General features: G+C 45.8%; 2 protein-coding genes across 14 annotated transcripts in view; one reads left to right on the forward strand and one right to left on the reverse strand.

Moving 5' to 3' along the window:
- GlnRS (Glutaminyl-tRNA synthetase) overlaps window positions 1-12,223 on the forward strand; it is a 94,162-nt gene that overhangs the window by 29,824 nt on the left and 52,115 nt on the right. The gene's annotated exons all lie outside the window — the stretch shown is intronic.
- LOC111265105 (uncharacterized) overlaps window positions 1-12,223 on the reverse strand; it is a 71,522-nt gene that overhangs the window by 27,184 nt on the left and 32,115 nt on the right. For 12 of the 13 annotated variants that reach the window (XR_015312932.1, XR_015312929.1, XR_015312925.1 and 9 more), the window contains one exon: window positions 3,282-3,440. Coding sequence is in view for 3 of the 13 variants with exons in the window: in XM_022841502.1 (XP_022697237.1) it covers window positions 3,282-3,440 (159 nt within the window). In the remaining 10 variants the exon portion in view is untranslated. Of the gene's footprint in view, window positions 1-2,093; window positions 2,932-3,281; window positions 3,441-12,223 lie in introns of those variants that run through there. The other variant, XM_086970347.1, reaches the window with a different exon arrangement.

Raw genomic sequence — 12,223 nt, forward strand, 5'->3', positions numbered from 1 at the left:
ATGCGGGGAGGGGGAGGGGGGAGGGAGTTCACGGCTCGTTCGCCCGGACGGAGCAAGAAGGAGGATCTAATTGCCACCAATGGTGAGCGTTCAAGCTGGTGCGGCTGCAGCGGTAGTAATATGCTTCTTTATCGTCCATTCAAGTAGCAGTAGCAAGGTACTTGCGTTCACCCTCCCTCGGCTTACGGACGTAGCTAGCCGAGGGAGGATGAAAGCAACGAAAAAAAACGGCTGAAATGCCGAGCCAACCAGGAGCGAGCATGTAGACGCCTCGGGCTTGAAACTGGGCCCTGGGTGGAAGGACATGGAAAGGAAGAACGCGACCCAGAAGTGCTGAACATGCGAGTGTGAATGCGGGCCTGTATGTATGCGAAAAGATGCCCAGGACGCCTCCAGTCTGTAGGAGGAGCAGCCTAGGCAACAGACATGCAGAAGTCAGCGGTGGTGCCGCCGCTGCTGCTTTTGCTGTTGCGACGGTATAAGAGCGGGTTCAAGCAATGTGATGTCTGCCTGTCCTGCAAGACAACCCCAAAAGAGCCTAGAGCCTTTCCCTCATGATCCATCGTTATGTCGATTCAGGGGTGAGGGGCGGTTGAGAGGATGCTAGAGGTAAGGAAGACCAGCCATTCTTTTTCTGTCTCTTCTATGTATTCAATCCCCAACGGCGTCTTTCGATTTAGCTCCTTTTCGTATTCTACTTTGCTCTTTTTGCAGTCGTCCTTGCATCCTGCCTCATTTGGGTGTGGTTTAGCCGTTACAATACAGGACTAGAAGGTAGCCTGAACAGCCTTGCATGCAGCTTTCGTGCAAGCTATAACGCCTGCATGCTTACTCCCTGGGGAACACGTAAAGACTAGATGGTCGTTGTTTGGCCGGTTGAATGTGTAAACACTTAGGAGTTTTCCAGAATTGATTTGATCATCTTCAAGTAACTAGAAACGGGAATTCGAGATGAGTCTCTAGCCAGCCAGAGTGTTTAGCGAATCTGCTAAAGGTTTAATCTAGTTGATAATAGTGGCTGATACCGGTTTTTTACTTTTAACATTGGGTAGGTCAAAGTGTAGTTTATGCAAGGGACAGAATCACATCTTCGAGTTTTTTGCAACCTTTTGTGTTACGGCAGAATGGGCGGGTGGCGGAACTTCACATTGTCACACATATGTACGCGATACGTACATATGTAGTAGTTCGACAATTGGCGCATGTACAGTATAACACTACACTAACCTGGAATTTTTCTGGGTAGATGGCGACTCGAAAAAGAAAAAGGTATAACGGCCATCTCTCCGTTCAGTGGATTACAGCTGAGTGGCCCTGAGAAAGAGGCCACATCAGGCAATTGCGGCAACGCAATTAGGTTTTTACTGTTATTTTGAGAGCTCATAGAGGGAGCCGATGGTATCTGTAGCAAATCTACGCTGAGTCCAGCGGCGTTGTAATAGCCAGCAAACATAAGGATTAAGCGACTGCAACGAAGTGAGCGAACAGTCCGCTACAGCAAACGGGCCTTGTACATGGCCTAAGTGAGTTAGCTCTAGCGCCCTTGAATCGATGGTTGAACTCAACGCAAATTAATGTATGTGACCACGTAGTTGAACGCTAACCAGATCCGTCGATGATAAAAGCTTGCACTTGACCATCGGATGCTGCCAAGGTGGTCACGGAGTGCAATCGCAAGTACATCGTGTGTGTATTGCTCCTAGATTTGGTGATACATAGCTTAATTTTCAGAAAAGCAAGCAAGAGTGGTACTTATGCAAGCTCAGTGTTCGTATAAAGAGAGATGGTCAGGTAGCGTAATATTGTATGCGCCGCAACGACAGGAACGGACAATTTTCGGATTTCTTGAGCCCGTTACGATATTATTAAATCGAAGTTATTATTATTAGTGTCGTTGTCGTGAGCTCGCGCGGGCCACCGTACTGCGTTCACAAAACAATGGCATAAAGAGTCTAACAGTTGGCGGCTTGGAACACCTGCGCAAGATTGTATGAGTTGTTAACGAACGTTCCACAATACTATTGATAGAACTTTATAACAATGCATTTGTTGGAAGGACCAAGAGAATTTCTAAAAATTTTTGTTTTGTTATCCAAATATTGGTCACGACGCTATTATTTTTCTTGTCTAAATTTTGGCTACGTTTAGCCACCGAAAGATAGTGCTAACCTCAAAGATCTGCAATCGTTGACAATACGTGGCGCAAGACCGCCGTAGTATTGAACGGCCATTTTGATACTGCACAATTTTCGAAAGTTTAATACTTCAAGTAAGTCTCATGTCACGAGAAAACACAAGCATGTATGAACTTCACAACGTTGCTAGTTGCCACATACATTCGCATAAGTTTTATTACCTCATTTAGTGTGACGTATAACTATATATGCATACGATTGCTGGACAATTATATTGAATGAACATCTCTTAGTCACTAAATGAACACTGCCCTGCGTGCCCCAGCATGTTAATTAAGTCAAGTAGTTACTCGGAGCTGCTGAATTAAGGAAGAGACAGTGGGGGAACTTGCGCATGTCAAAATGTGTGACCAAGAAAAATAGAGCGACTCCGTCTGTCTTCCCGGTCTAAAGTACAGACGAAATATTGGAGGGAAGTCAGCGGGGGTCTGTGGCTGCTTCGCACGTCTAACAAAGAAAGGCCGTAAATCAGTTACTAGAAGAGTTGAGCCCTCATGGCTAGATATATTACGTGCAGCTATTGAATCGTCTCGTTGCTAAAGGGGCCATCTAAATCATTATTCTTATGAACCGGAAATTGTACGGAGAGGCGGACGGGCCTGGGTAGACATGCCAACAAAGCTCAGTTGCAAGACATCAAAGACTCCGGGTTCAGCTACGGCCGATATCCAAAACCAACGATGTTGTTTAGCTGTCAGTTGTAGAATTTATCATTCCTAAGAATGAACAGATAGTCCTGTGGAAGCCGCAGCAGTAACAATGTGTAATGCCGATACTGGGGTGCTATAAGCGGAATTCCATTTTCAACTCGTACAACCAAAGAAGAAACATCGACGTATGACGTCTATTATTACGAAGCTAAAATTATTATTATCAATTAAATTAGATAATTGCCATTCTACGATGGCTACGAAGCAAGGGAGATAGGACGCGTAAACATCACCGCGAAAAACGTTCCCCCTTCCAACTATGACGGCGACAATCATTACTAGAAAAAAATGTGCCATAGCATTGCGTAAGAGGCGCGATGTGATGGCCAAATGAGGCGACTAACATTAGCCTTCTATCAGTTGAAGCCATACTTACGAGAATAAAGGCGACACCGATAAGAAGAGCTTTATGAGTTGCTGGAATATCCTCGGGAAAGGCGACTCCGAAGTTGTCCGATGTGGCCAATAGCTCCTTGGGTAGGTTATCCCATTCTTTACTAACCCGTCCCACTTCCATACCAGTTGGGTCCGTTATCTGAAAGAAATCGTTGTCGCAAACTTAAATGAATGCTTCAATTAACTGGCTAAACAAAAAACATATCTTATCAGAATTTGAGCACGGCTGTTAGCAAGATAACTTGTCTCCAATAAGTTAACTTAGCACATCAATACACACGTAATTCTTTCTATCCCTGGGTTCCTACGCGTCTACAATATACATATTAGTATTAGTTGATTGTACGCGTCTTTCATATATCTAGATTGTTTATATTCGGCGCAGTTTAATACAATAAAATTGTTAAAGCTACCGTTCTCGACAGCAGCACACGAACCGAGTGTAAATCTGCACTCTCTATATATACACTGTTTTCTGCTGAAGGTCTTATACCTGTTTTGCAAGTTGTAAGACGTGTGCGAATGAAAAAACTAAAAGGTAGGAGTTTTTTTACATACAATTTCGTTTTTTTGTATGCTACTCTTCTTCGCCTAAATTATATTGTCTACATGTTTATAATGGAAATAGAGAAACACCTAGTTGGAGACCCGTCTTACTAGATCGTACTATGAAAGCTGAGGATTTGTGTGGCCGAAGTTGCGGCTGATTGTAAATTTCCTATTTCGCTGGTCTATCCTACTGTTGTTGCTCGAGGTCCGAAATTTGAATGGCTGTCTGCGAAGCGGGAATCTTAAATCGAGGAGTAGCACAACATCGTTCATATAGTGCTTCATTCATACAGTGTCGAGGAAGTTATCGTGTGGAGAAGATCGTTGAAGAAGCCTTCGATCGAATGTGTATCTTGCCACTTTTAGACTTGACTCCTGTTGGAGGATGGCGACAGCAGCCGAAGCTCAGAGTAAGCAAGGCTTCTAAAAAACAAATACCTCCTTTGCGTCGAATAAGCAAATGGGAAGAGCAAAAGGTTAGGCAATAGGTTGAACTTGTAACGAAATTCTCCCGGCCATCGACGCAATTGCGAACAGGAACAAAGTACCGGACCCGATGGATTTTAGTTAAGATCGATTCATTGTTAACGTGCTGCTGTTGCTACCGGTCCTGCTCCGCATGACTGGGTTGTCAGAAAGAAAGCTAGGCGCAGAATTTTCTGATGGACCCCGACACAAAGGAAAGCGGTGCACAGGTCTGGCGCGTTTTATAATATGCGCGTATGGACCCTGCTACCAGCAAATGAGCTAATAATTATTTCTCCTTCTCCTTCATTAGAGAGTCGGATTCAAGGACGCAATTTTTTCTATTTATTAAGTCCGTGGCAGGAACATTTCCCATACGAATCACTTGCAAAACATAAAATAGAGAAGTTTAGTTTGTCGACAGGCTCCCGGCACAATGCAATTGATATTATAAATCGGATACACAGCTGTAAAAAGTTCCATGAGGCCGAAGCAGAGAATATGAATCGATTAGTTTTTCCGACTCCAGCTCCTAGCATGTCTGTTGCAGCTCGGCAACGTGTCACAGCTTTTCGTGGAGACAGTGAGGCGGACGTTTATTTCCTTTATATAGGTTCCGAGCGTTGTCATTCCAATTGCCGACACCAGCAGCGGTAACGATGACGCGTCTACCGAGTCAAGGGAAGCCGCTATTATCTGAGCGACAAATAGAGGAAACGATGCCAGCAGATGCGAATAGACATAGAAAGGCCAAGAGTGAGGTAGAAACAGAGAGGAGGAGCTGGCAAGAATGGGAACGAGACAGAAAGCGAGGAGCGAGGAGTAGCTGTTGGCTCAAAAGCTGCTGCTGATGCTAGAGGCAGTGGTGAGGTAGTCAATTGCGGCTATGCGGGCTGGCCAAACCGTCGGTGAAGCTGTAGAACGAAAGAATCGGCGCCATCTGTGGATCGCGAAGGAAGCACGAACGAATGACGCTCGATATGAGAAGGCACAAGAGGATGGGATGGGCTGTATACTCATAGACGTTTTCGTTGCATGGTTGGCTGGCAACAAAGATGAGCGTCTACGACGCACTCGTTCCATATTCACTCGAAAAGCTCTATCGTCGGAAGGCATTTGGGTGCTATCTTGCCAGAAGCTCAGCAGTAATGGCGGTGGGCGCAAGGCAACAACTGCAGAAGGAATGGAAATCTTCACACAGTGGCGTTGAGCACGCGCTAACAAGTATTGACGAGAACTGCCGTCCTCCACTCAACTGTCTTCACCCAGTTAGTGCCCCACTCCCCTGGGCCCATTTTGAGAAGCTTGTCGGAAAGTGACACCGGCGAGCTACTGGCTACCAAACGAAGTCTTCCTCGAAGAAAAGGGAAGAGCGTTCTAGTCTCACAAAATCTGTGAGGTGTCACTGCTTCCTCATAAAAGACATGACGAGTAAACCGCGGCGGGGATAATGGTTGATTTAACCTACTTAGATTTGCACGGCTTTGCCAGAATCATATCTATTCGATGTTGATGGAACCGATCTACCCGCTCCTGTGATTGATGGTTAGATGGTGTGCACAGTTCAAACGTCTGCGTTTAAATATTCATACTAGCGCAAATAATAGGGTAGTCTTACGGAATACTGCGCACGCGGTCGCATCATATAATATATATATAACGAAGCAGCGGCCTTCTAACCAGTTCTGTGCGTCGTGACAAAGTGTACGGTAGGTATTTCCCGACAGGAAAAGAGGGTGAAGGAGCTAGAAAAGGCCAACACCGCGGGGACTTTGAACGGCAGTTGACGGATATAGGCGGAGTAGCTAAAGACACAAGCCGTCTACTACCACCTACGAGAAATTCCCCCCTCTACACTTGCCCCGGCCGTCTAGAAGTGAATGTTGATGAGTGGCAACCGCTCAGTCGACTTAACTTCGTCTGCCGTATCTCTGTTCCCATTATACATCCCTGTCTATATTTGTGCGCGTGTGTTTCCGTCTCATTCGGCGTTTAGACGAACCAAATGTCCGGTTCAAGAGAAGGCGGCGCCTTGGTGGAAAAAGAAAGGTAAAGCCTGACGAGCAGGCGGATTTCCGGCATTGCCCTCTTACTAAGCTCGTACTATTATTACTGCCAGTGCTTGACTTGGCTTAGCTGACTGTTCAAAGTAAGTTTCTATAGGTTGTTCATAGAACAAACTGGGTGCAGTCATTGCTTCCCTGTTGCAAGAGAAGACAAGGGAGCCATCTTACAGTAGCTTCAGGTCCAAGGCCCAAGTAAGAGCAAACAATTCCCCCATCGTTTACTACGTTACCTATGGAGAAGAGAGGACATGAGGGAATAGTAGCATGGGGACATGGTTGACTAGCTGCCTGGCTCAATAGCAGCATGTGCTATTGAAGCTTCTAGAAGAGAACAAATGTATTCTGAGAATGGAACGTTGGATACCAAAAGCCGTTAATCAATGGGGGATGCTCGTGCAGGTAACTTCTGGCATTGCTCTACCGCTGCCAGTGAAGCAGCTTCGGTAAGGGAAAGGAACTCAGAAAGGAACTGTCAGGCTGCACGGCTGCAGTGGTTGAAGACGGAGTCAGATTCTTGGATTCAGGACATTAAAAGAAAAGGAAGAGCGCATATAGACGTGATAGGGCAGCACAGCCATTTTCTTCTGTTTGGTCTACCGTCGCCGACCGATGCTCCTAGAAAGGCGCTGGTGGAGCCTTCTTTCTGCCTGAGGCTACTGTGTATTTTCCTTCTATCAGTTCGTGTTAATGCTTTGGAAAGGAAAGAAAAAAAACTGTAGCGTTTTGACGTACCGTGCGCCCCATTCTTATTTTGTCCTGCGTGTCGGAATCGGGATAGCGAAAATAAGCAAACGCCTTTCACTCGATGTGTGCCACTCCTGCTAACCATAGTGGTAATGTATCGACTTCATCGTTGAGTCGTCTTTTTTCTGCTTTTCTTTGTTGGTAACGCGTTGAATAGATGAAGCCTCTTTCTCGATCCGAAATGTATACGCTTAACGTATAGAAACATCAGTACCCGCTTAGATTGGGACGCCTGGTGTCACATTTGGCAGAGACACGCAAATTCATTGATCTATACGAGAGACATTGACATTAGCGACTTCGCTCCTTAGCGTAGCTGAAGTAGTCGTATTATTAGTGTCACTTAGGCGTCCAAAACTGTCAACGTGCTATGGGCTAGCTGCTATGTCCATTGAAAACGAACACTCTTATTCGCTATAGTCTTCTTTAGAATGCGGTCCGAAGCGGTATTATCAGTTTCTTCATTTCTTCTTGGGAACACGAAAATTCGAACTCTAAAGCGAGAAGAATTATGAAGAAACCCAGTCTTACGAAGGACATCATCAGTAACAACAGTAGCAAACCGGGGGGTTGCTCTGGTACATGCGTTACATTTTGCGACGGCGATTGTATCACGCGCATATGACACTGAAAGGGCAATTAACTGTGGTTGGTGAGAGGCACTAAGAGGAATACTGAATTTTCGACATGACACGCACGCCTGGCCTCTTCCCCTCCCGTCTTTAGGACTGTGGCCAAGTTCTAGCTATTGTTGTCTGTTTAGTGGCCAAGCCATTCGATCAGGCCGACGGCTCACCCTTTAGCCATAAATGGCTATTCGCCGTGGACGATATCGCTTGCCAACAGTGGAGACACAGTAGAGACAGCGCCCACCAGTCGCAACCACAAGCGGTAACCGCCAACTGCATCAAAGGAGCACCAACGAGTCCTTATTGGATTGGCCTGGTGCTGGAGTTAAGGTGGTTGACGGGGTCGACTTGACGCAGCCATACCGATGGTGGCGATAATTGAGGCGAGCCAATGTCGATTGCTGGTATAAACCATCGTATCTTGAGTAACCATCGTATCTTGAGTACGTACGTTCTTAAGTCTCCTACGCCGTCGTCTCCGCTAAGCCAGCCCTGCTGCCAGCAGTGTCGGAGGCTGTATTTCTCTGCGTAGGAAAGACAGTAGACAACCTGCTGGATAGAACTCCGTCATCTCCTTTATTAATATACTTTAACAGAGGGAATAATACCAGATGTATGGTTATATCCAGTTTCAGTGGATCCACTATTGCTGACTTGACAACCTATTACTTGTATCCGTGTCCGACACGTGTGTCCTCCGGGTTGCATGCCTACAGCTTCAGGAGACCTAAATATTAGGTACTTTTCTAGCGATATCTTATTTACCGTGATTACTTGTTCAGTAGAATCGGCAGATCGGTCGATTATAGCTAGGCTTTTTATCAACGAACAAGCAGAGCAGGAATACCGTTCAGGCGTGCTAGGTAAGGCAAAGAAATGGGACTGTTACCTGACTGGCTATAGCGCTGTACGAACATTGCGGAGAGCCTCTCGGTTGACCGCTGTTGAGAAAACTTCGATACATCGCATTACGGCCTGAAACCAAAATGCCTTCACAGGCAATCTTGGTTTGCCTGGAATCTTTCTGCCTGTCTGGTTGTTTCGGGGACATTTTTCCGACAGTTCTTCATTTTCCGAGATAGAAAGAAAACACCATAGAGACTAAGAATAGGGAAAAATGCCGAAAAGACGATCGAGTCAGTCGGTTAGGCCATCCACCAACTGTGCCTAGTTTAGCTCAGGCGGACAGAGAGGGTAGAGGACAGCCAGTGGCAGTGCTCTCCACTGTTCAGCTGTGAGAAATAGCGGCAGCGCTTCCTAAAAAAAGCATAGAAGGTGATTGCCAATCAATACGGTCTTTCGAAGCTATCCACCCACCATACAACCCATGCCGCGGCTTTCTACCGAAAATACCTAAAGACTCAGGTTCCAGGTGTCCTTTTGTACTTTGACATATCCCTGCTTATCATCCTTCAGAATTCCCAAACACTCCGTATCTTCTACAATCCGCGGTCTCCACCCTCCAGCTAGCCAGAGTGTCTCTTCCACTTGTACTCCCACTCCAGCCCGGTATTTTTGCCCTTGAGTAGGACGACGAGTCACGGTCCGTCCGTCCGTCCGCAACTATCGCTGCTGTTTCCGCTTTAGATTCATTGGGCTGCCTAAAAACGGTCTCGTCCTTCCCCTCTCTTCTTGCTACCTCTTCATTGGCTAGTCAAGCTAGGAAACCATAGCAGCAACGCTAGCAGGGACTGCTCGTTTCTTTTTGGAAAAGCACTGGACGCAAAATGTTGAGATATTACGTGAGCGGGCTAGCAGACATCAGCCGCCGGATGCTTCTAGTGCTCCGAGTCGTTGCATCGCACACCCGAACAATATCCGACCAAGAGTCCAATCAAATGAGACGGTATTTTTCAAATGTCGCCTGACACCGGGTGCGCCTACGATGCGATCGGCTGACTGACTGACTGGCCGGCCGGCTTCTCCAACGAAGATAATGCTGGCAGCGAAACCAAACAGGAAACGAGAGTCATAGGTTTACCACAGCAGAGTGGTTGCCACTGAAAAAGCGGCAAATAAGTCTAGCGACCTGTGACCGCAAGGCCTTTTTTGGTCCTCTGTCCGTTTATTCTCTTCGCTACATTGGACGTTTCAAAGAAAGTTGCCTCAGCCAGCCAGCTATCCAAAAAGCTTCTTCGGTCGACTCAGATCAGAAGGGACAGCTCCGATCGGCCTTGTCAAACTGCCCATTGAGCAATTCGGCAGCGCCTGTACCTGACAATGACGGTACCTGCCGTTATTAGCTGGTGCTGCTTGGTCCGCTTGGTGGCCGATTGCCGGATTGATCCATACATGGCAACGGTAATCGGTAACGGTTGTTTGCCGTTCGCCGGACAATGTTCGTGACAAGAAGGGCGCCGGTCAATCGGTGTGAGAGAATGTGCTAGGTCTACATTGTTTTTAGACGTTCATGCCTTCCTTCGCTTACGCATTTCTAATCGTCGATTTTATCGATTACAGCGTAGGACCGTATTCCAGATCGGCTTCTACAGTTGTACCTTTATATAATAGGTTCTCACATCGTACCGACAATTTCGAGAAACCTTTTACTGGATCGATGACAAATCTGCGCCACGTATTCGTATAAAATGGAAAAAAGTTAGGATGTCTAGCTGTTAGGTTGTATATATATATGGTAATTTTTAAAGTAAATATTTTTTTTTATATTTGCAACCATATATTTGCAATTTATTATATGCTACCACAGGATGAACCATGCGATATACTGTGTCTCGACAAATGGTCGCTACTTAGAATTCTAAAGAAAAGCTTTATTTTATGCTGTTTTAGACGTATGGGTGTAAGTCATGTAGACTCGCTCTATTTATGCGTTATAAGACGTTACGTCCCTCGACCGTAGAGCAGTGAAAAGGTGCGAATTCTTTACCGAACGAACGCTACCGCTTCCGTAATAAATCGCTGAAAATTTAATGTGGGGCCACAGGGGACAAAAAATGTAAAGCTGGGCTTGAAGACCAGGAAGCTGTAGCAATCGCAGCAGTAATACTTTCATAAACCAGTATCCGAAAGGCGACATAAGCCTCTGTGTTGCACCGTGCCAGATCTGCTAATCGCTGAAGTGACGCATGGTGTGACGCATCTTGTTATGTTTCCATAATGTTAACTATTCTATTGTGTACTATACAGTCAGTACCCGCCACCCAGAACATTTGAATTTCGGCAGTATAATATTTTAAGTGATAATGTGTCCTGATGTAGTTCTGCTCGTGGTAGAAGTCTGTTCTGGTTTGACAACTGGAAACTCGAGTGGAATTATCAGTTACTCATTTTGATGAGATCGTACAAAAGGAGGGCGGCGGAGACAAAGGGGTTGAGAGAACTCGGAGAGTCTGACGGTAAAATGACGTCGGTAGACGTCGTAAGTGGAATATTTCCACGACGTAGAACGACGTCAGTCATTATATTTATGGTGGCCTGTGCTGCTCCCTTGCTATATTGTATGTACATCAAGTGGTCAAGTCTCAGTCTAAGGGAGCCAGGGCTAAAGAGAATATATACAGCACATGAAAACGACCGTTACAAAGAGAAGAACGCCATACATTAAGGCGAAAACAGCACCGTATGCGGACTAATTGGCCCGGCTGGGGTGGATATGGTTGCATTTATAGTTTTATCTGTCACTGTTCTTCTATGTCTTTTTAGTTTTGACTTTATAAATAGAATAAAGACGTGCAGACCTAAAAGAACTTTGCCGCTCTGGTTGAGAAAAAATGGTCCGAAATGTGTCTGCTGGCAATGGCTATGGTTAATTGGAGCAACTTACATATTGTGTATCATGCGTTCTTTGCGTGTTCAAGGAACCCTTATCGACTGTATAGGACGGTTCTCTCTACGTAGTACACTGTCAATAATTGGCTTGAACCGGACAGAATTAAAAGCATCACGATAATAACAAATAAGCTTCATCAAACTCCGCGTTTCTGTCATACTGTGCCGTTAATTCTGTTCTTACACGATCTGCTTTTCATTTGTCGTCCAATGTATAGCCCTACAAGAGTGCAGCAGATGTAGTAAATGGATCCGAACTTATCATTCTTACTATCATTCTTACTCTGCCACATTGCCGCAACTCGTCACATTGTAGAAGACGGCGGTCAGAAAGAAAAACAAGTAAATTGTCGAAACGGCTATAAGTTAACGTATATGGAGAAGGTTAAAAAAATGGGGTAGCCTTCCCTATACCCCAGCGGCTTCTATCCGGCGATCTGTCTGTCCACGACAGCAGGCGGACTCCTGGGCCGAATTCCACCACCTTCAGATATGCAACGCCTTTCTTTGTTAGCGTTGTGTCCACTGAGAAAATGATCGATGCTGTTTCTACTTCTGTTGCTGTATCTGATGTCCTTTTCGAGTCAACAGAAATACCTCTTGGAAAGGGATTCGGAGAGATACAGGGGCGACCTTCGTTCTTCATTAGGTTCCTCAGTCCAGGAATGGCCGCTCTTTTT

This window comes from Varroa jacobsoni, unplaced genomic scaffold, assembly GCF_002532875.2.
Source record: "Varroa jacobsoni isolate VJ856 unplaced genomic scaffold, vjacob_1.0 scaffold_934, whole genome shotgun sequence".
Taxonomy (NCBI): domain Eukaryota; kingdom Metazoa; phylum Arthropoda; class Arachnida; order Mesostigmata; family Varroidae; genus Varroa; species Varroa jacobsoni.